Genomic DNA, 20,132 nt, shown 5'->3' with positions numbered 1-20,132 from the left:
GTAATGTGCCTATTTCCCTTCTTTCTGAAACAATGTATGCTTCTGCCTAAATCATGCTGTAAAATTCTCTGCTTAAACTGTTTTAGTCTGCCATTCTACTTTTATAAGAATCTTTGCAGTGATTTTTCTTCTGCACACAGTATTTGTCTGTTACTGAGTGTTCTTGACAGTTGGCAGGCCGTGGTCTCATTAAGGGGAGAGACCACCTGATGTGGGTGCTACTCCAGTTCATCTCTGGCAGCATCCAGAAGAATGCACTGGCTGACTTCCTCCCAGTTATGAAGCTGTTTGACCTCCTGTATCCTGAGAAAGAAGTAAGTCTCTGATATTAAAAGTTTTATTTTTAATTAAACTTGGGACCTTCATAGTCAATACTACTATCCTTCTTGAGTCCTGTTAGAACAGCGTGCTGCGTACTTGGGGGGAGATGTTTCATAAGTTTTTTTGAGGATTTCATATCCATGTAACCACGTTTGTTTTTAGGGACAAGAAAGACTTGTGTTACTTCCTCTCTTCCTTGGCTTTGGTTTGACTAAGGTTTTGAGGAGTTTATTAAAGCACTGAGGAGACTGGAAAGGAGTAATGTGTAATTGTATTGTTACATCTGGGCTGAAACAGAATAGTACTTTAAATTCATTCTGCAGGGGCAAATCAAATCATATCCATGCTTTGTACATTCCTCTAAAATTAAAGTTTCTGAGGAAGGGGGACTTAGACAAAGTTCTTAAACTTTAATTCTGGCAGCAGTGTCAGTGTGAAGTCCTGATTGCTTACTCTTATCATAGTGCTTTTTACTTTGGGTGAATGGATAGAAAACTACAGGTGTGTGATGTATCAAACTCATGTAGCGGTTTTTTCTCCCTGCTACATTAGTTTTGACCCACAGAAATTCTTCAGTACAATTTGTGTCAGAAGATTTCAATTGCTTTTGTCAGCATCAGATACAGGAAGAGCAATAGGACTACTTACTTCAGCGGTAGTGATGGCTCCAAGTTACACTTATTCAAAGTCTTTGTTTGACTAGTGCTTTTTAAGTGCTTGTGAAATGGAATCCTAGGAAACATTTTTTAAGATTCTGTTTCACAAGCACTTAAAATGTTATCTCTGGACGTTGCTCTTAAAAGAATCTGCCTTGCTATCCTGTTGATATGTATTGGTGCTGTCTCACTTGCGCTGTCAGTGGTGTTTGTGCAGCAGTAACTGTATCAAGGGGAAAGAAATGTGGATGTTGGCAAAAGGAGAGAGCCAGAGTTCCTTTTCCAATGGCAGTACTGTAGCTAAGTCTGGATCCGAAACTTTTTAATTTTGGGTTGTATCTCTACCTTTTCATGAGAAGTGTATTAATGTTTAACTGTGACACTGAACAATTCAGAGTTTTCAGAAAATACTGTTGAACCACTGAGTATCTACTAGGGAAGCAGATAACTGGTTTCTGATTAATGTGTAAGTGTGAGGCTGAGAGAAAAGCATTTGCTTTGTACCTATATACAGTTATATATATCTGGAAACTGTATACTCTTAAGCATGAATTTCCTTTTGCCAAGGTCTTAGATATTACTGAAAATTACTGGCTATCTAAGTTGGTTTTCTGCACGTTAATCCATGTGGTATGTCACATTCATGTGTTCTTTCTTCAGTATATTCCTGTACCTGACATTAACAAACCCCAGTCAACTCATGCTTTTGCAATGACCTGCATTTGGATTCATCTGAACCGGAAGGCCCATAGTGACAACTCCAAGTTGCAGATTCCCATTCCTCATTCTCTTAAACTTCACCATGAGTGAGTGTGGGGGTTTTGTTATGTTTTGATTTATGTTTAGGAATAATGAAATTGGCAGTTCCAAGTCTGTATTCAGAATGTATTGTGTGATGGGATGCTGTAGGAAGGTTATCTGTAGAGTGACTTCAAAGTCATTCAAAAAGACAGAGCTCCAAATCAAAATATTTCATAAAAAGTGAAATGTTGTTATCCAGCTAGCGGAAATGATATATTTTATCTCAGAATAATCAGTTTTTGTTACTGATAGAGAATCTGAAAGTAAATGGACAATTTTGTTTTGTTGCGCTGTGGTTCGGAAAGTGTGGATAAGCAGTGCATTGGGTTCAGTTTTTGTCTGGAAAGGTGATTTTTAACTGTGTGTTTTTCCTGAGTTATTTCTCCAATATAGAAAAATCATAACACAGTGAAACTGTGGCATAAGAAGTAGTTGTTTTGATGTAGTGCAATTAATAACTATTTTGAATTTTTTTCCACTATTTTATAATGGGTTTTATGACTAGGATTGTTGTAGCTGTATTCCTGGAACGCATGTGTATTCTTCTTTCTGCTTAATGTTTAATCTTTCTGGCACACAGGTTTTTGCAACAGAGCTTAAGGAATAAGAGCTTACAGATGAATGACTACAAAATTGCCTTGTTGTGCAATGCTTACTCAACCAATTCAGAGTGTTTCACTTTGCCAATGGGTGTGCTAGTAGAGACTATTTATGGAAATGGCAACATGAGGACACCTCTTCCAGGGACTAATTGCATGGCATCAGGGTCTATCACCCCATTGCCAATGAACCTCTTGGACTCACTCACAGTTCATGCCAAAATGAGGTACAGTATATGCAGATACCTTTTCCTTTTTAACCTGTAAATCTGTATGTAGCTAGTTAATCATGAGAAAGGCTTCCTGTGGCTGGACATGTCATATATAGATCTATTAATTTACTTTAAAAATGTGTTAAGTTTCAAGTCAGTGTTTTTGATTCAGAAACACTTTCTCTCTTTCCTCAGTCTGATTCACAGCATCGCTACAAGGGTAATTAAGCTGGCTCATGCAAAATCTAGTGTGGCCTTGGCTCCTGCTCTTGTGGAAACCTATAGTCGCCTGTTGGTTTATATGGAAATAGAATCCTTGGGCATCAAAGGCTTCATCAGTAAGAAAGAAAAACTTTTTCCCCCCCTTTCTTTCTGTTAAGTAGTATTTTTGTTTAATGGCAACTGGAGATCACAGTAAAACTGAAAATATAATGATGCAGCATGTATAAATTAGTATAATATAAAAGAAATTGTGAAAGTTGTCCTAGTGCTGGAGTAAATTCCAGACTGGTTGTGCTGCTGTCGCTTTATGCCATCACTTGTATGGCCAGGACCTTTCTGGTTGTGCTGTGTTGTGTAAACACATGCTTAGTGGAAAAGCATAAGCAAAGTTACTTTGAGACACACAGGATGCTTAATTGCTCTTGTTAAAATAATTTGTATGTCTGCTGTGTGTGTTCATTCAAAAGATTATTAAGCTGTATACATACAGAGCATCTTCAGACAGCATTTGCACATATGCACCTTGGAGGTAACACGCTTTTCAAACCAAATATCTGTGTTTTACAGCCCAATAAAACCATTGTACTCTGTAGTTGTATTTCAAGGTGTGGTCAATTGTAAAACTTACCTTTCAAACTTTTTTTTTCCATAAGGTCAGCTCCTGCCAACAGTGTTCAAATCTCATGCATGGGGAATTTTGCATACTCTGCTGGAAATGTTTAGCTATCGGATGCATCACATCCAGCCTCATTACAGAGTCCAGCTCCTCAGCCATCTTCATTCCTTGGCTGCTGTGCCACAAACTAATCAGAACCAGCTTCATCTCTGGTGAGTGACATTGTCCATAAAGTCAGATTCCTTCTTGTTGAAAGCTTCATGAGAGCTGTTTAAATGGCATTTCGCAGTCTTACTTCTGTGACTGACTTGTTCTGGGGTGTCTCAGCAGGGCGTGTTTCTGCAGTACAGTTGCATGTTAGCAGTAGTGCTCTGCAGAGACACATGAGGCAGTGTCTTGCACACACATGGCAGCCGTGTCATGGGTCAGCACACAGGACAGTCATGTCCAAGAAGTGCTCCTTGCATGATAGGTAAAGAGCCATGCCTGCTACTTCTAATCAGTGCTTGGCTTGTCTGCCAGTGAGACTGTGCCATTACAAGAGTTAAGTTGGCTCCACTTAATTTTTATGCAAGTTTGATTTTCAGTCAGGTCAGAGAATTAATCTGGTTCACTGCATCTGAAAAAAGAGTTTCTGCAAAGCTGTGGTGACTGTTCGTGAACCTGAGTGGAGTCCCTCCTATGGTGTGTCATGATAGCTGAAAACAGTGGCTAATTTGAATACAGAAGGGTGGCAAAGCTGGTTAGAGAAGGTCTAGAGAGGTTATGCAGGTAATTCCAGGCAAAAGCTTTGAGTTTACCTTGCTGTTAATTAAGCTGAAGAGCATGAGATTCAGTTTCTATGTAGAATCTGGGGCTTGTTGTCAAGAAATTGGTGAAAATAGTGTCCATTGACTCTTAGTGTACAATAAATCTTGTGGGAGTATGTGAGACAGAGTAACTTCATTATTATCAGTTCATATAGAGAAAGTCTAGTTATACAGTAAATTAATAGATTCATAGAGTGGTTTGGGTTGGAAGGGACCTTAAAGTTCATCTAGTTCCAACTCTTGCTGTGGGCAGGAACAGGATCAGCCTTTCACTGGATCAGGCTTCTCAGTTTCATAGTCCAAATTCAAATTGCCTGGTTGCTTATCCTTTAAGCACAAGGAAAACAGGTTAAGATGAGTTTCTCCTTAAATTCAAGGCCTTGATGTCTTTATTGACCTCAATCTGGTTTTGTCAATTAGTCTGTAAAATACAGATGTTAGTCAATTTTAATGAGCACTGCATGCAACTAGAATAAACTAAACTATGGCTTTGGCATTTCAAAGACACAATGTTATAAAAATCTTTCCAATGACTTCAAACTACCTGGTGTGAAAAGTGCTTCCAACTAAAGCACTGGAAATTAAAGTTCTTTTAATCAAAAGTTATACTTCCTCAGCTTCCTAATTGCTTTAATAAGGACAATTTAGTGCTGTCTGCTTGGAAATGGTAGTGAGCTTTGAAGCTTCCTATGTATTATCCATGCCTTTTTATTTTGGTTTTACATATATTTATTTATATTATCTTCTTTAGATGAAGATGTGCAAAAAATAATAAAGGGGGACTAAATTGGACATACTTGAGGCTCTTTATCGGGGTCTCTACACTTGGAATTTTTGCTAAATCTACTTTTGAGTGCTTTATTTGAAAATAAGATACTGAAATACTTGATAAATTTATTAAACAGTAGAAAAAGCAAACTTTTTCAAAAGGCTAAGACCATAATTTTTAAAACAAAATGTTTCTGTATTATTTGAAGGAGTAAATGGAGGAAAAAAATAGGTATTTTTGGGCTCTTAGAAGCATCAGCATAAATATTACTTGCTAACTGGACTGTTTTCTTCTTTCAGTGTTGAGAGTACTGCTCTAAGGCTAATCACAGCTTTGGGCAGCTCAGAAGTCCAACCACAGTTCACACGGTTCCTCAATGATCCCAAAACAGTTCTTTCAGCAGAATCAGAAGAACTCAACAGGGCTTTGATCTTAACTCTGGCAAGGGCAACACATGTGACAGGTAATAGCAGTACATCCCAGTAAAAGCTGTAGTCAAACCATTTCTCTAAAGTACGGTTCAAAAGAATGTCATGGTAATGACCTAGTCATAAAACATATCCCATGCACTTCTGGTTTTGGAAAAAAAAGTGTAATTTTAATTTCCAACTACTTGTATTTAGGCAAAAAGCTATTATTGAAGAGACAATGAGACATTCTTTAAAAATTTATTCAGAGGCACACTGAGACTAGGTTTTAGAGGTTTTTTAGTGTCTTATTTTGAGTTTCATTATTTTAAATCTAAATGCTTGGATTGATTACAGATACATGCTATTTAAATAGCATGAAATACTCACAGCAATTGTGCTGATCATGCAGGAACTACCGCCTCTATAACTTGCATTTAAGAAAAAGTAGTCTGAATGTTGAGTTTCTTTTTTTGGGAAGAGAAATAAGGAAGCTTTCATTGTGTCTTTTGAAGTTTTAACAGTGTGCAGTGACATGGATCAGATTTTTGTTAGATTTGAGGGAGATGTTTTTCTCTCCTTTCTATAGTTCTAGTCTGCAGACACACTGGAGAGTTAGAACAACTGATTCACAAAGACTGGAGGTGGAGGTGATTTGAAAGGGAAAGAACTTCTATGTGTTGGTTTCTTTTATTTTTTTAACCATTTCTCAGCTTTGATGAAATCAGCCCAAGGTTTGGGGGAATGAGGCTTTCATTTCTACAGCTTGATTGGGGCAGGTACTTCTGAGCAGCCTTTCTGAAGCAGTATGAAATGGTGCCTGGCAATTTCACCATCATTATCTTCCTCGGGATTTTTTTCTAAAAGTCTAATCATTTAATCAGCAGAAGCTTGTTTTAGTGACATTACAGGAAATTAAATACAAAATGTTAAAATCATGATTGCTTTATTTCTAGCTCAAACCTTATAATTTTCTAATTGTTAACAGCATAAGAAAGGTAATATCCATCATCTTCTGTAGAGCAAATAAAGTTAAAGGAAGGGGCTGGGAGAGGTTGGACAAAAAAAGGAAACTGTGTTGGACTAGAAGAGCCTTGATGCATATGATGACAAAAGGAGCAATTCTAATACCATCAATCCATTTTCTAGACTTTTTCACAGGCTCTGATTCAATTCAGGGAACTTGGTGCAAGGACATACTGCAGACTATCATGAGTTTCACTCCGCATAACTGGGCATCACATACACTAAGCTGTTTTCCAGCTCCTCTGCAGGTAATAGTTTAAGCCTGAAGACTTTACAATTGTAAATACAGTGCATTTATTCTCTTAACAAGATCTTTTGCCTTTTGTGAGTTGGTGAGATTCTTCCGTGCTCTAGACTGCATTAATCTCAAGTCCCTAAAGAATGCAGCATGATTATAACATTGCTATTCCTTTAGAAATGTGTTAGCTACATTCCCCTAGAGAATTCTAAGGTCAGATTTGGTCAGCTGATACTTCTGGTGCAAGGTAGATCAGATGGTTTAAAAATTAAAAAATAAAAAGTGGGAAAAACCATTTTTCCTTGTGGCAGTTTGCCATGGTAGCTTTGTTGTGACAAAACAGTCAATGAGGTATCACAGTGCAATAACATACAGCCCCTAGTAGGCTGTATGGTACAAGCAAGTAGGAACCCATACAGTGCTAAATCAGGCAAAATTTTATTGTTCACATGTTTTACTGTAGGCTCTCAGTCACAGCAAAGCTTGCTTTTTTCAGGTGTTTTTCAAGCAGAACAACGTGCCTCAGGAAAGCCGTTTTAATCTGAAGAAGAATGTGGAAGAAGAATACCGTAAGTGGAAGTCGATGACCAGTGAGAATGAAATAATCACACACTTCTCTGCTCAAGGTTCATCCCCGCTTTTCCTTTGTCTCCTGTGGAAGATGTTGTTAGACACTGATCACATTAATCAAATTGGTTACAGGTGAGCTTAAAAAGTGCTGTTGCGAAGTCATTACAGTAGCGTTCTCAGCTTTGAGGACATAATTCACAGTTAACATCTTGTTCTTTTAATTAATTTGGAGAATGCATAGCATGGAAAAAGAGAGTGGAGCTAGGTAGTAGCCATTGTTCCATAATAATTTTGCAGTGTTTAGGATTGGTTCCACCATGCATTGGTCTGCAATGCATGTTTTTCCTGGTGAGGAACAAGGATGTGAGGTGTTTGAATTAAGCAGTTTACTTGTAATAGCAGTGTTTCAAGCAATCTGAAAGAGTAAATAGAAAATAAAAAACATTCATTTACTTATCCTTTGTACATGAATAAGGGACAAATATTCCTTTAGAGAACAAATGTTGGATTAAGATGAAAATTCATTACAAAAGTAGTAATCATGTGGTTTTTAAAATTTGTTCCTGATAGAAATAGCATCAGTTCCAGCTGTGAAAAAGTTTTATTTCTTTTCAGTCCTTCCTAGGTCTGCTGAAACAGTATTTCTGATAGCATGTGTTACCTCTAGTGTGCAATGAGGAAATAGTTGATAATGCTATAGCTATATTAAAGTGCATAGCATAGGAAAATAAAGTTGAGTTGCAGAAGATTGTCCTGAGAGTTGTATAACTGCAATTATATAAGTAAAGCATAGGTTCTGAGCAGAATACTACAGATTAAATTAATGAACTTGAAGCATTTCTCCTAAATAGTATTTCAACTTAGGAGTTATCCTGCTCTAGAGCTGGGGTTTCTTTTGCTTTGCTTTGGCATTTACTTCAGTAATTTAATAAAAGGGAGGGAATTTTGTCTTTTTTTTTTTTTTTTGTTTAAGACAGTTGTGTTAAAAACTGCTTATTCATATCAAATAGACCAGTTAGGAATGTGTAAGGAACTGTAACAATTTCTTGTTGCCTTTTTTTTTTTTTTCTTTTCCTACTAGAGTGTTAGAAAGAATTGGGGCCAGAGCGCTGGTGGCACATGTCAGGACATTTGCAGATTTTTTGGTGTACGAATTCTCTACATCTGCAGGAGGACAGCAGCTCAATAAATGCATTGAGATTCTCAATGACATGGTGTGGAAATACAATATTGTAACACTGGATAGGTTGATACTCTGTTTGGTAAGTATCACTTCAGAAGATAAGATGACAGTTCATGCAGTCTGCTTTCTGACTCATTTTTTAGGAGCAATCTTTTAAAAATGGATTGGTCTTAAATAGTGACTATTTGCTAAGTTAATAATAAAGAAAATAGTAGATTACTTCCTTAAGCAACTAAAATTCCAGCTCTTACAGTTCTCTGAGTCTTCAGGGAAGCATTTCTTGGTTATTCAATGGCAACCATTGAACTGATATTATTAAATGTTGTGATTGGTGGTTTGAGTCTCTGACCTCCAAGCCATGCTATTTATTTAGTTATTTAGGCTCTGCAGAGGGATGTGGACAGGCTGGATCAATGGGCTGAGGCCAGTTGTGTCTGAAGTTCAGCAAGGCCAGGTGCCGGGTCCCACACTTGAGTCACAACCCCGTGCAGTGCTGCAGGCTGGGCAGTTCTGGGCCCCTCACTACCAGGCAGACATTGAGCATGTCCAGAGGAGGGCAGCGGAGCTGGTGAAGGGTCTGGAGCACAAGTCCTGTGAGGAGCAGCTGAGGGAGTTGGGGGTGTTTAGCCTGGAGAAAATGAGGCTCAGGGGAGACCTTATCTCTCACTACAGCTGCCTGAAAGGAGCAGGTGGGGGTTGGCCTCTTCTCCCATAAGAAGTGACAGGTAATAGGATAAGAGGAAACAGCATCAAGTTGTGCTGGATTGGATATTAAGAAAAATACCTCCACTGAAAAAGCTGTCAGGTGTTGGGACAGGCTGCCTGAGGATGTGGTTGAGTCACCATCCTTGGAGATACTTAAAAGATGTGTAGTGTGGCACTTCAGGATATGGTTTAGTGGCACTGCTTAATTAATGGTTGGACTCAGTGATCTTAAAGGTCTTTCCTACCCTAAATGATTCCATGGTTGTGCGATTCCTGCAACCTTAAAAGGTAGATAGGATATGGTATGATATTAATTGATTCACAAGCTTATGGAAAATCTTGTACCCATTTGAGTATTCTTTCTTTCCTTAGAAATCAGCCTCCATCATAGTAAGACAGAAATGGCATTCTCTTGCTTTTCATGTCATCCTATAAAATGAAGCAGTACTCACCTAGAGAGAACTACATTTGCATTAAGTAATTGTCCTTTATATTTAATTTCAAATCTCATCTCAATGTAAAGCTGGTAGTTTGAATTCTAATTTGGTTTTCAGACTAAGTCCAATCACGTCAGAGTGGCAAGAGGTTAAAAACAGTCTTAACTTCATTGTCACTTAATTGGTTATTTTCAATAAGACAACTGACAGATAAGAATGAGCTAGAATTCCTTCAGAAAGTGCTGTCACTGGGAATTTTTTAAGACCTTCTGCCCATGGAACAGAAAATGAGACAGGGATTGAATCTGCTTCTTTTTTATGACTTCACTTGAAAAACAGAGTTGAAAGACTATATATTCAGTGTGAATTTGTGTGCAGATGTAGCAAATTTGGCTGCTGTGTTTTGGGGCAATAGAGCAGACAGCAGTGTCAACTGTAATTTCATGTTATCTAATCTGTTTCACTTAAGGCTATGCGTAGTCATGAAGGAAATGAAGCTCAAGTTTGTTACTTCATAATCCAGTTACTCTTACTGAAGCCTAATGATTTCAGAAACAGAGTGAGTGATTTTGTGAAGGAGAATTCTCCAGAACACTGGCTGCAGAATGACTGGCATACAAAGCATATGAGTTACCACAAGGTATCACAGCTAATAATATCCTTTTATTGTAATAATTTCTGTGGAATTGATATCAGCCATTATTTACAGGACGGCATTATCAATATTTGGACTTGCCTAATAAGCTGTAATTTGTTTGGGCTAGTATAAAAATAATAAATCATGTTTGTAATGACTTTGAAAATATAATGCAATAATATTAAAAAATAGGAGTAGCTTAAGAATTGGGTGGGTGTTCATTCTTGCTCCTCTAAATCAAATAATTTTGAAATCTCGTTTATACTGAAATTCACTTAAAACAGAGGTTTTGTGCACAGGGAGAAGGTTTTTTTTTTCTGGTGTTTTATGACTATACCAATAGTTAAACCTACATTTTCTTCTAATTATTAAAACTTCTTCTGTCTTCTGTGTGACAAGAAAATGATAGCCTGATATGTTAGGGAAGAGAGTTGCTGAGATTTTAATGCTCCTGTAAACATACTGGTTCCTGCTGACTAGAAAAGGATGTGCCAATGAGCTGTTCTGTCAAAAAATAAACAGTGAGATAGAACAGATACAAACAAGCTGTCATGTAGCTCAATACATGCCATCTAGTTTGATCCTGGAGCTGTTTGGTCTATATTAGCCCTCTGACTTGGCTGTGCAATGCTTTGACAGTGCCTAACTAAAAGTGTAAGGGTAGCAGGGAAGCAAATGAGTCTGGGAAGTGCTCTGACATGGCTGCACAGTCACTGCACCCAGCCTGGCATATAGAAATTTCAGTCACAGGTAAAACATAAGTTCAGTCCTCAGCAGTACCTATCTGTTATTTGACTACACTGTAGTTCTTTCCAAGGGAATTATTACATTCATGCTATTTCTAGTGTTCTAATTTAGCATATGATGCAGAAAGTTCCATTAGTGCTTATTTCCTCTAGGTTTTCTCTTCAAGTTCATGACAAAGGACACTTTAGCACTGGCTGCTTTCAGCTTTGCTTTGGGGCTCTTAATGTTCTCTTATGCCCATTTTGAGTGGTGGTGACACTTGGTTCTGGTTTGGTTTTTTTTTTTTTTTTTTTTTTTGAAGATGTTATCTACTATTTTAATAATCCATTTAAGTCAGAGTTCAGTTTTCTTCAGTAAGCTTACAGTAAGCTTCACTGAATTCAAATGTGATAAAGAGGGTTCTGAAGTGTCTTTTCAAAGCAATGTAGATGCTGAATGTTTAATCCATTACTTATGAAGAAAGAGATTTTGATTTTGGTGGGTTTCTTTCCTTCCAGAAATACCCTGAAAAGCTGTATTTTGAAGGCTTGGCAGAGCAAGTGAATCCCCCAGTTCAAATCCAGCCCCAGTACTTGCCAATTTATTTTGGAAATGTATGCCTGCGCTTTTTGCCAGTGTTTGACATTGTAATTCATAGATTTCTGGAATTGCTTCCAGTGTCCAAATCACTAGAAACTTTATTGGATCATCTGGGAGGTTTATACAAATTCCATGGTAAGTTACCCATGAATACAGTCGGATATATTTCTGTTGTGATCATTGTGTCCTCTTCACCTCTTTCATTCATAATGTTCATGTATTAACACAGCTGTGCCTTATTCCTTTCCTGTTCTCTAAACCCTGCGTACATTTACACAGAGAAGTGCATTTCCTATTTAGTGAATTTCAGCTTACTAACAGTGAACTTGTTTTTATTCAGGTATCTCTTGCTCATTCATGCTACCTTAACACCTTTCCCTTCTGTTCCCTTCTAGTAGTAAATACTTGGACCTGTGTGCTAACAAACTTTCTGTTACCAAGACTGAAACAATTGAAAAGAAGTTCCTCTCTCTGTCCTTACTTAAGATTCAAATAACCTGACCTGATACTTGAATACTTTTAGAAATGCACTTTTATATTAATTCTTGTATAGGTGTCATTGCTATGTTATGCTCAGACAATTTATAATACTCTTTCTTTACTGTGACTTCATACCTGGAATCTTCTTACCTAATACCTTGTATATGAAGAGATGATTTAGTCAGTTTACTTACAAATATATTTATATTACCATTAAGTTGTGAACTGTTAGTAATACTGATCTTCTTTGTTCCACTTCTTTTGTTCTGCACAAACACTAAAGCATGTACCAGACAAAGGAAAATCAGTTTTGTAGAGTATATTGAAATAAAGAGCATTAATCAATTCCATATATGGTGTTTCTAAATAAATGCAACTTAGTCTTGCAGAGCTCTTGATTTTAGTTTTGTTTGCCACGGAGAGTGATGCTGGAAGTTATTTCTGGCTTTCATTGTTTTCTCTTTCTCCTTGGCAGACCGACCAGTGACCTACCTGTACAACACTCTTCACTATTATGAGGGGCATCTGAGAGAGCGCACAAACCTCAAGAGAAAACTTGTTCATGCCATAATTGGCTCTCTCAAAGATAATCGCCCACCAGGCTGGTGTCTGAGTGATACTTACCTCAAATGTGCCATGAATCCCCGAGAAGAGAATCCTTGGGTTCCTGATGATGCTTACTATTGCAAGCTTATTGGAAGACTAGTAGACAATATCCTTGTAAAAGTTTGCTTCAATTAAGCTGTGACAATGTCTTACAGTTTCATTTCATCAAACTATGAAGTTCCATTTCTTTGCTATTCTAAACAGGGGTGTGCTGCCCTAGTAGGCATCTTAAAATGATATGGTGGAAGTGAAGTACAGTACAGCTGCATAAGTATTTCACTGTTTAAGCATCACTAAAAATAAGTTTGATGCAAAGTGTGACTTTTAAAGAATTTTTTGAAAATGAGATTACTATTACTGTTTTCTAATTGATTGGTATTACTGAGAATAAAATATTGAGAGCAGTGCCACATTTAAGATTTGGAAAAAGCTGGCAAATTAGAGAATAGGAATCTTCTGGGACTTTGGCTTCTTTCTGGAGCAGCTTTACAAGAGTTGACCAGTCTTCAGGGTGTTACAAATTTTTTCATTCCTTCTCCTGAACTTCCCTTTCTTAAATGTGTAGTTTGAAAGAAGTCTATTTGGTGTCTCCAAAGAAAGCTAAAATTATATAAACCCCTCCTTTGATGCAAATGTTAACTCTGGAGAACTTTTTTCTGTATGTATTTCAAATAAGTAAGTCTTGTTTGGAAAAGTGGAATATTTTCAGAGACTAAGCAGATGCTCCTTTTGCGTACACTGTCACCCTAGAAGTCTGTTAGAAGATCTTACAGAGAGGCAAATTAATGGTTTCTGAATATGAACAAAGAAAATTCCTATTATTTATATTTTCTCCTCTTGGAAGCAGACAGTGAATGAGATGGTTGATGTTTTTTCCACCTCTTAATCAGGAAAGTTTATCCTTTGCATGGCTTTGTGTATGTGTATTATATTTATATCTGTGTATTCATGCAGTCCTTCAATGATTATCAGCATCTTATATATTCATACTTCTGTATGACTTTCTTTTTAATGAAATGTGATTGTTCTACTTGTTTTCAATAATTTTTGGTTCAATGTAGTATGTGGTATATGTGTCTGTTTTTAATCACTGTGCTGCTTATGCTTGTCTGTGTTGGGGCAGCTTTTTTTTTCCTTAACCATTGGCACCTATGGCAGGCAAATCACCTGGTCCATTTCCAAATTGTGACTGGAGATTCAATGAGTTTCCTAACCCAGCTGCCCATGCTCTGCACGTTACCTGTGTTGAGCTCATGGCTCTGGCTGTTCCAGGGAAGGAGGTGGGCAATGCTCTGCTGAATGTTGTGCTGAAGAGGTATGTTGGCTTTCTGAAATGGTTTTCTGCAATAATCATACATAATTAGAGATTGCTAAGGTAGTCTCTGATACTAAATTTCTTATTTTAAAAAAATATGTATATATAGGTAACATTTTATATATAAAGTATTTTTGGATGACAAACAAGGTGACACAAGAAAAATCATGTGTTAGATTCCTGTGATGTAGTGGATTGTGTGCTTCAGGAACAGTTGACATGGCATGATGCCCATAAAAGTTGGAAGACATCATGCAGGCAGAGATCTTCTCCATTGGGCTCAGCAGGAAAGCCTGGAGAAAGTCTGTTACACTTTGAGCAGTGCTGAAAGGAGGACAGTTGATAACACAGCATCTCTGGGTGCAAAGAAGGAGACAGGAATCATTGGCAGGACTCTGAATCTTCCTGATGCTGATGTAGATCAGAGGTACTTTGAAACCGTGCTGTGCCAAGGCTGACCTTTTGTCATGATGCATTAAATTTGACCCATAGCTGCTTCTTGAGCAACCACTGAAAAAACTGCAGTGAGAGACAGGACCTGGTATTCTTGTAGCCATTCAGTTGATATCACTGAGCAATGACAAACTGGAATTGTTTGGGTACAGCCTCATAATAATATATTATGAGGCTGTACCCAAATATATTATAATACCTTTGGGTACAGCTTGGTAATATATTATTGTTAGCTCTGTTGGGGCATATGAGGGTAAGGAGTCAATAAAGGGACAAACAACCCTTAGGCTCTAAAGCTTAAGGAAAGAAGTTTGAAGCCTTTGAACGAAACCTGCTGCTAATGCAAAACACACCTGCATAAAGTTTTGCACACAACATCCCAATAGCATTTTTACCATCTTTTGGCTCTGTATGTGTTTCTGTACTTCTGGCCTGTGTGTGTTTCTGTAGTTCTCTCAAATTGACAGACATTCTCAGTGCAAGTTCAGCTGGTCTGCAGACTCATGAGAAGCACAAATTGCAGTTGTGTACTTTGGAGCTTTAGTTTTCTTTTTCTCTGTCTCTAGTCAGCCTCTGGTGCCAAGAGAGAACATCACAGCTTGGATGAATGCGATTGGACTGATTATCACAGCCTTACCGGTGAGTCAATGTGTTGTATTTTAAAATAAAAAAAATTACTCTTCCATGAAACATTTATCATCTTTCTAGAGTACATTGTAAAAACTTACAGCCAATGTCTGTAGATTCCACATCAAGCTATTCACAAGGCTGTGTGCATATTAGAGAAAAATCTACTCCTCCAGCATAGAAAAATTGACCAGGTGTTTTATTTTTCTATTATGTTTTGAGGCTGGGATGAAAAGAAGTAAATCACTCTTGTTTAAATGTATGATTAAATGCCATGTGTGTAGTATTGAGAACTGAAGCTATGTAATAAGATGATCTATAAAGGTTCTCGTGCAAAGTTATTTTTTGATTATTGCTTGTGCTTTCACATCCTGTACTTCTTAAATCATGTAAATGAGATGTGGCTGAGCTGAGATTGCAAAAGGAAATGTCTGCAGTACTGCAGTTTGTGTATCAGTAGAAACTTTTGTCTTCTTGACTCTTGGTACTTGACAAAGACTGCCTGAGTAATTTTGATCTTGCCATATGTGTTGCTTATGTGTGTCACAGCTGTCCTTCCCTTGTGACCTCTCTTCCCCAATAAAATGGTTCCTCTTCTTGGAGGGAAGCCAACATGAATTTAATCCTTATTATTTTTATAATGCTACTTACTCTTCCTGTTCCATCTCCTGTTCCATCTTCATCTGTTTTGGTCTGTTTGTGCCTGCACTCAGAAAACTAGGTAATTCTTAGACCTCTTTCACTAAGGCTTTTTGCCTTGTCTTTGCTTCTTTTAGAGAACTTTATATCAGGTGATTAAATAATTAAATCCATGAGATATATCTTGATAATGTCACACCCTTGAGTGTGCCATACCCATTAACATAGATGCTATCTGTACTGTGCATCTTAAATTTTCATCTTTATGGTTATCAACTACCATTTGTATACCATATGTCATTTATAACAGTTTCCTATATACATATACATTTATATATACACGTTTTAGAAATGCCATAATAGCAGAAGGAGCTGAGGAAACATTGTCTTAGGCGATGTTCTTTTTATAAACAATTCTTGAATTTTTGGGTTTGTTCTTTTGTTTTGGTTTTTTCCCCCAGGAGCCATACTGGATTGTTCTCCATGATTGCATTGTGAATGTCATCAACAGTCCCAGCTTGACATCAGAGACAGAGTGGGTTGGTTACCCATTCCAGCTGTTTGACTTCACAGCGTGTCACCAGTCGTACTCCGAGATGAGTTGTAGCTACACTTTGGCTTTGGCACATGCGGTCTGGCATCATTCCAGCATTGGACAGCTTTCTCTCATTCCTAAGTAGGTGCAATGATATTTGATAATGTAATTTGTCTTCTAAATTCCACACATAATTTAGATAACAAAGCACTTTTACCAGCGAATAAATATGTACAGGGGAGCTTCAAGACTTGCCAGATGGATCACAACATTTTTTCCTCTTCTATTGACAGAACTCTGGTTGTCTGTAGGCTTTAGGATTGTCATGTGGTGTGACAGCCTTTAATAAGCCTTTTTCTAGATTAGCTAAATCTAGATTAGCTTTTATGCTTCATTAATTTAAATTTTTCTTAAAGCATGGACTGTAGAATGTTCCTAAAGCATCTGTAACTGTAACAGTAAATATTACTCTTAATTCTAGAGCTGCCCTATTTCAAATAGCTCATATTTCCAGAGGCACACTGGTTTTTCCTGAAATAAAGGTCTCAATCTGTGAGAGAGATTGTGATGTTTTGGCTAGAATTTGGTACAGGTGAAAGAAATAATCCCAAATAACCAGACAGCTGATGTACATCACATCTTGACATACTGCAGGTTCCTCACGGAAGCTTTGATACCCATTGTGAAAACAGAGTTCCAGTTGCTCTACGTTTACCACCTCGTTGGCCCCTTCCTGCAGCGGTTCCAGCAGGAGAGGACACGGTGCATGATAGAGGTAAAGTCTGGCTCACGGTTCGCTTTATACTGTATGGATTATTTTACCTTTGCAATTAACTCGTGAATCAGAATGGGATAGAAATCCGTAATAGCTATTCAGAATTAAATTCTGTACAGATTAAACAGTAATAGCAAGGACCTGTGTTACTGAGTTGTTCCCCATTAACTGGAATCTTGTTGAATAAAACACCTAGTGCATTTCTTTTCAAGCAAGAAAAGAAATAAACCTGCAGAAATATCAAGCAATAGATGTTTTCTTTGGCTCTCAAACTACTTGCAAAATATACATCAGACTTAGTGCCTGTATGCAAGAGGTGAATTGTGAGGCTGAGGGAACATGAACTGTTTCTTACAGTCATATCAGTGTGGGTAAGGTTAGGGGAGGAAAGAAGAGATGGAGCTCATCAAGAGGCAGATTAGCTGAAAGATGTCAGATATCAGAGACCCTGCTAGAAAGAAGAGCTTAATTTCTGAATCATTTAGTGAAGCATAATGGGTTGACTTAGATCTGTCCATTCATCTGTGTAAGAAAGTAAATTATTAGGAATCACAGCTACTTAAAAAGCAGTACATATTTATTATATAGCTAATCTAAAGCATTTTAAAACCTGTTTTCATTTGGGTTGCTCTTTGTGTAAACAGATTGGAGTGGCATTTTATGAAATGCTCCTGAATGCAGATCGGTACAGCTCTCATCTGAACTACATGGATCCCATTTGTGATTTCTTGTATCATATGAAATACATGTTTACAGGTGACAGTGTGAAAGACCAAGTAAGTAAACAGTAGATATTGATACTTCAGTTACCTTTCTTCCCATTTAATAATTTAATCATTTTGTGAACTCCCTATGGGTAGCAGTACAACAAGTTGCTCAACAGTTGATTAGTCTCCATAAGCAAAGTAAGAAACTGGTGCAGGAGAAGTTTCAGATGGAGTAGATTGGATATCTCAGAGTGCAAGATTAATTTACGTAGTCTGATTTAAGACACAGCTTCAGGGTGCTTTAAATATTGTTATTAGAGCTATTGCTAGAAATAAAGCTATTGGATATTTCATAACTTTTATTCATTTAAATCTATTTCACTGAAATTTTATGTAATTTCTTATTCAGTAGTGTAACTTGACGTGTGACAAAAGGACAGCTTCATTCATGTTCAGTGAAAAATCATTCACTCAATTTATCTCTAGTTTATTACAGAATTCACTTTTAAAAGTGTGAGTTGTGTGACTTGTTTTACAAAGCTTTGGTGAACAACTCTTACAACAGAAAGGATTTTTTTTAATATTAGTTATCAGAAGAGGTCCAAAAGTTAGCATTGTTAATTAAATATTTATGTAAATACCTCTATTTGCTATATCTTTTTCCATTTTCTGTTGTGCTAGTGTGATGTTTGTATACAGTAGTGGCATGTAAAAATACCCCTTTTTTTTACTTAATGCATTTTTTTCTATTTCTAAAACAGGTTGAGAAGATAATTTGTAATTTAAGACCAGCTTTGAAACTTCGTCTGCGCTTCATAACACACATCAGCAAAATGGAGCCAGCTGCTGTTTCACAGCAGCCTCTCAGCAATGGGTCCCCAGCTCAGCAGCCCAGCCAAGTGCCCGTCAACGTGGCCTTGCCAGTAACCCAGTGAAATGAAGTGCTGGGCTGACCTTGGTGTGGGGGCTTCCTCCTCTACTGACCAAAGGGGAGCAGCATCTGATCTGAAATCCGGATGCTTTATAAAAGGACAGAGCCACACACAGACTTCTGCTTTGATTCCTTTTGTATCATGAAGCTGCCTAGCTCTGTACATGCCAGTCTTCTTAGCTATTTATGCTAGACACTAGGTAAGGGATATGTTGCCTTTCTCTGAAAGCACTGAGTAAAGATCCTCTGCAAGCAAATACATGGATTTCTGAAGAGTTTACCATATTCTTCTCCCTGTCCTGGGTTGAGTCATCTGGATTTTTCCTTTTTTCTGCCTGTGATATAAAAAGACTCTCAGTGTGTGTAAAACAGCCTTTTAAAATTTGGTTCTGCCTTACTAAAAATTTCTATTTTTTCATTCAACAGGAGAATTTAAATCCTTTTTGTCTTTTGGGCAGACAATCTAAGCCCTTACACAGAAACACTCCTAGACAGAGAGATTGCATCAATTTTAATTGAGTTAATTATGACATCTTTCCAAAGACTAAGAATGAATCTTTGAAAATATTTGTAAATTTTGTGTGTACAGATTTCATTAAACACACCTCAATGGGTTTGATGTAGTGTCAGTTTCTAGACTGTTGGCTTACACTCTGGAGGCTGTTTCCAATGTATCTTTTGGAAGTCTGCATATTCACTTCAAGCTGTGCTGTTTCATATTTGATCTTTCCTGTTTTGGAAATGGTGTAGTTTTTACTAAATCAATTACATCAATTTTACTGATCTTACTATATTTTGGATATGTATAATATTCTGCTTTAGGGTTTGTCTGTACTGGGCTCATCAGGTTTTGATAAACAGAATTGAAAGGCTCGATGTTTTGTAAATACTCATCTTTTTGGGCAAATTTGTAATTAAAAAAACCCCCACACTTTAAAAGTCTATATTAGTATTGTTAAATTTATTTCTTTTCCATACTCATTACCTTAAAAATAAGGATTGACCGTAGCAAGAATACTTCCATGTCCAAAGTTCTCTGTCAGATTTTCATTAGTGGCAGTTTTCACATGTTACAAATAGAGTCCAGATTAATAAACTCAGGACTGATCTGATTTATATCTCTCTAAAAATTTAGCAGTTATGGAAAGAAGTTGGTGACTTGGTGGGTTGAACTTCTTTAGTCTGCTCTTTTGCTGTTCTTGTACTTGGACTCTAAATTCTGCCAAGAGTAATTTGAGTAACAGAACTGTGAGTGCTCTTTAATAAACTTGCAGTCTGACAGAAAACCACATTTGTGCTGACCCTTGCCGGTCACAAGTGGCATTCTCCAGGGCTCATTGTTGGGGCCAGTCCTGCTTGGTGTAATCAGTAATAAGGACAAAGAGATCGAGGCCACCCTGAGTCAGGTCACAGATGACACCAAGTTAGAGAGCAATGTTGACCTTCTGGAGGGCAGGAAGGCTCTGCAGGGGGGTCTGGGCAGGCTGGATCCGTGGTCTGAAGTCAACTGTATGAGGTTCAGGAAGGCCA

The 20,132-nt window shown here is 37.5% G+C and overlaps 1 protein-coding gene across 3 annotated transcripts in view; it reads left to right on the top strand.

The window, feature by feature from the left end:
* Positions 1 to 19,713, top strand: part of MED23 (mediator complex subunit 23) — a 37,691-nt gene extending 17,978 nt beyond the window's left edge. For 2 of the 3 annotated variants that reach the window (XM_041423763.1, XM_041423762.1), the window contains 18 exons: positions 171 to 314; positions 1,638 to 1,783; positions 2,359 to 2,604; positions 2,785 to 2,927; positions 3,465 to 3,639; positions 5,305 to 5,468; positions 6,562 to 6,686; positions 7,173 to 7,378; positions 8,328 to 8,508; positions 10,041 to 10,211; positions 11,453 to 11,669; positions 12,490 to 12,726; positions 13,770 to 13,935; positions 14,955 to 15,027; positions 16,116 to 16,330; positions 16,844 to 16,964; positions 17,609 to 17,740; positions 18,433 to 19,713. In XM_041423763.1, coding sequence (XP_041279697.1) covers positions 171 to 314; positions 1,638 to 1,783; positions 2,359 to 2,604; positions 2,785 to 2,927; positions 3,465 to 3,639; positions 5,305 to 5,468; positions 6,562 to 6,686; positions 7,173 to 7,378; positions 8,328 to 8,508; positions 10,041 to 10,211; positions 11,453 to 11,669; positions 12,490 to 12,726; positions 13,770 to 13,935; positions 14,955 to 15,027; positions 16,116 to 16,330; positions 16,844 to 16,964; positions 17,609 to 17,740; positions 18,433 to 18,606 — 3,036 coding nt within the window. In that variant the 3' untranslated portion in view covers positions 18,607 to 19,713. Of the gene's footprint in view, positions 1 to 170; positions 315 to 1,637; positions 1,784 to 2,358; positions 2,605 to 2,784; positions 2,928 to 3,464; positions 3,640 to 5,304; positions 5,469 to 6,561; positions 6,687 to 7,172; positions 7,379 to 8,327; positions 8,509 to 10,040; positions 10,212 to 11,452; positions 11,670 to 12,489; positions 12,752 to 13,769; positions 13,936 to 14,954; positions 15,028 to 16,115; positions 16,331 to 16,843; positions 16,965 to 17,608; positions 17,741 to 18,432 lie in introns of all 3 variants that reach the window. The other variant, XM_041423765.1, reaches the window with a different exon arrangement.
* Positions 19,714 to 20,132: the final 419 nt, after the last annotated feature.

The sequence above is a fragment of the Onychostruthus taczanowskii genome, unplaced genomic scaffold, assembly GCF_017590055.1.
Source record: "Onychostruthus taczanowskii isolate IOZ18803 unplaced genomic scaffold, ASM1759005v1 scaffold8, whole genome shotgun sequence".
Classification (NCBI taxonomy): Eukaryota; Metazoa; Chordata; class Aves; order Passeriformes; family Passeridae; genus Onychostruthus; species Onychostruthus taczanowskii.
The sequence above is the reverse complement of the archived record's forward strand: the minus strand, read 5'-3'. Positions and strand labels throughout refer to the sequence as shown.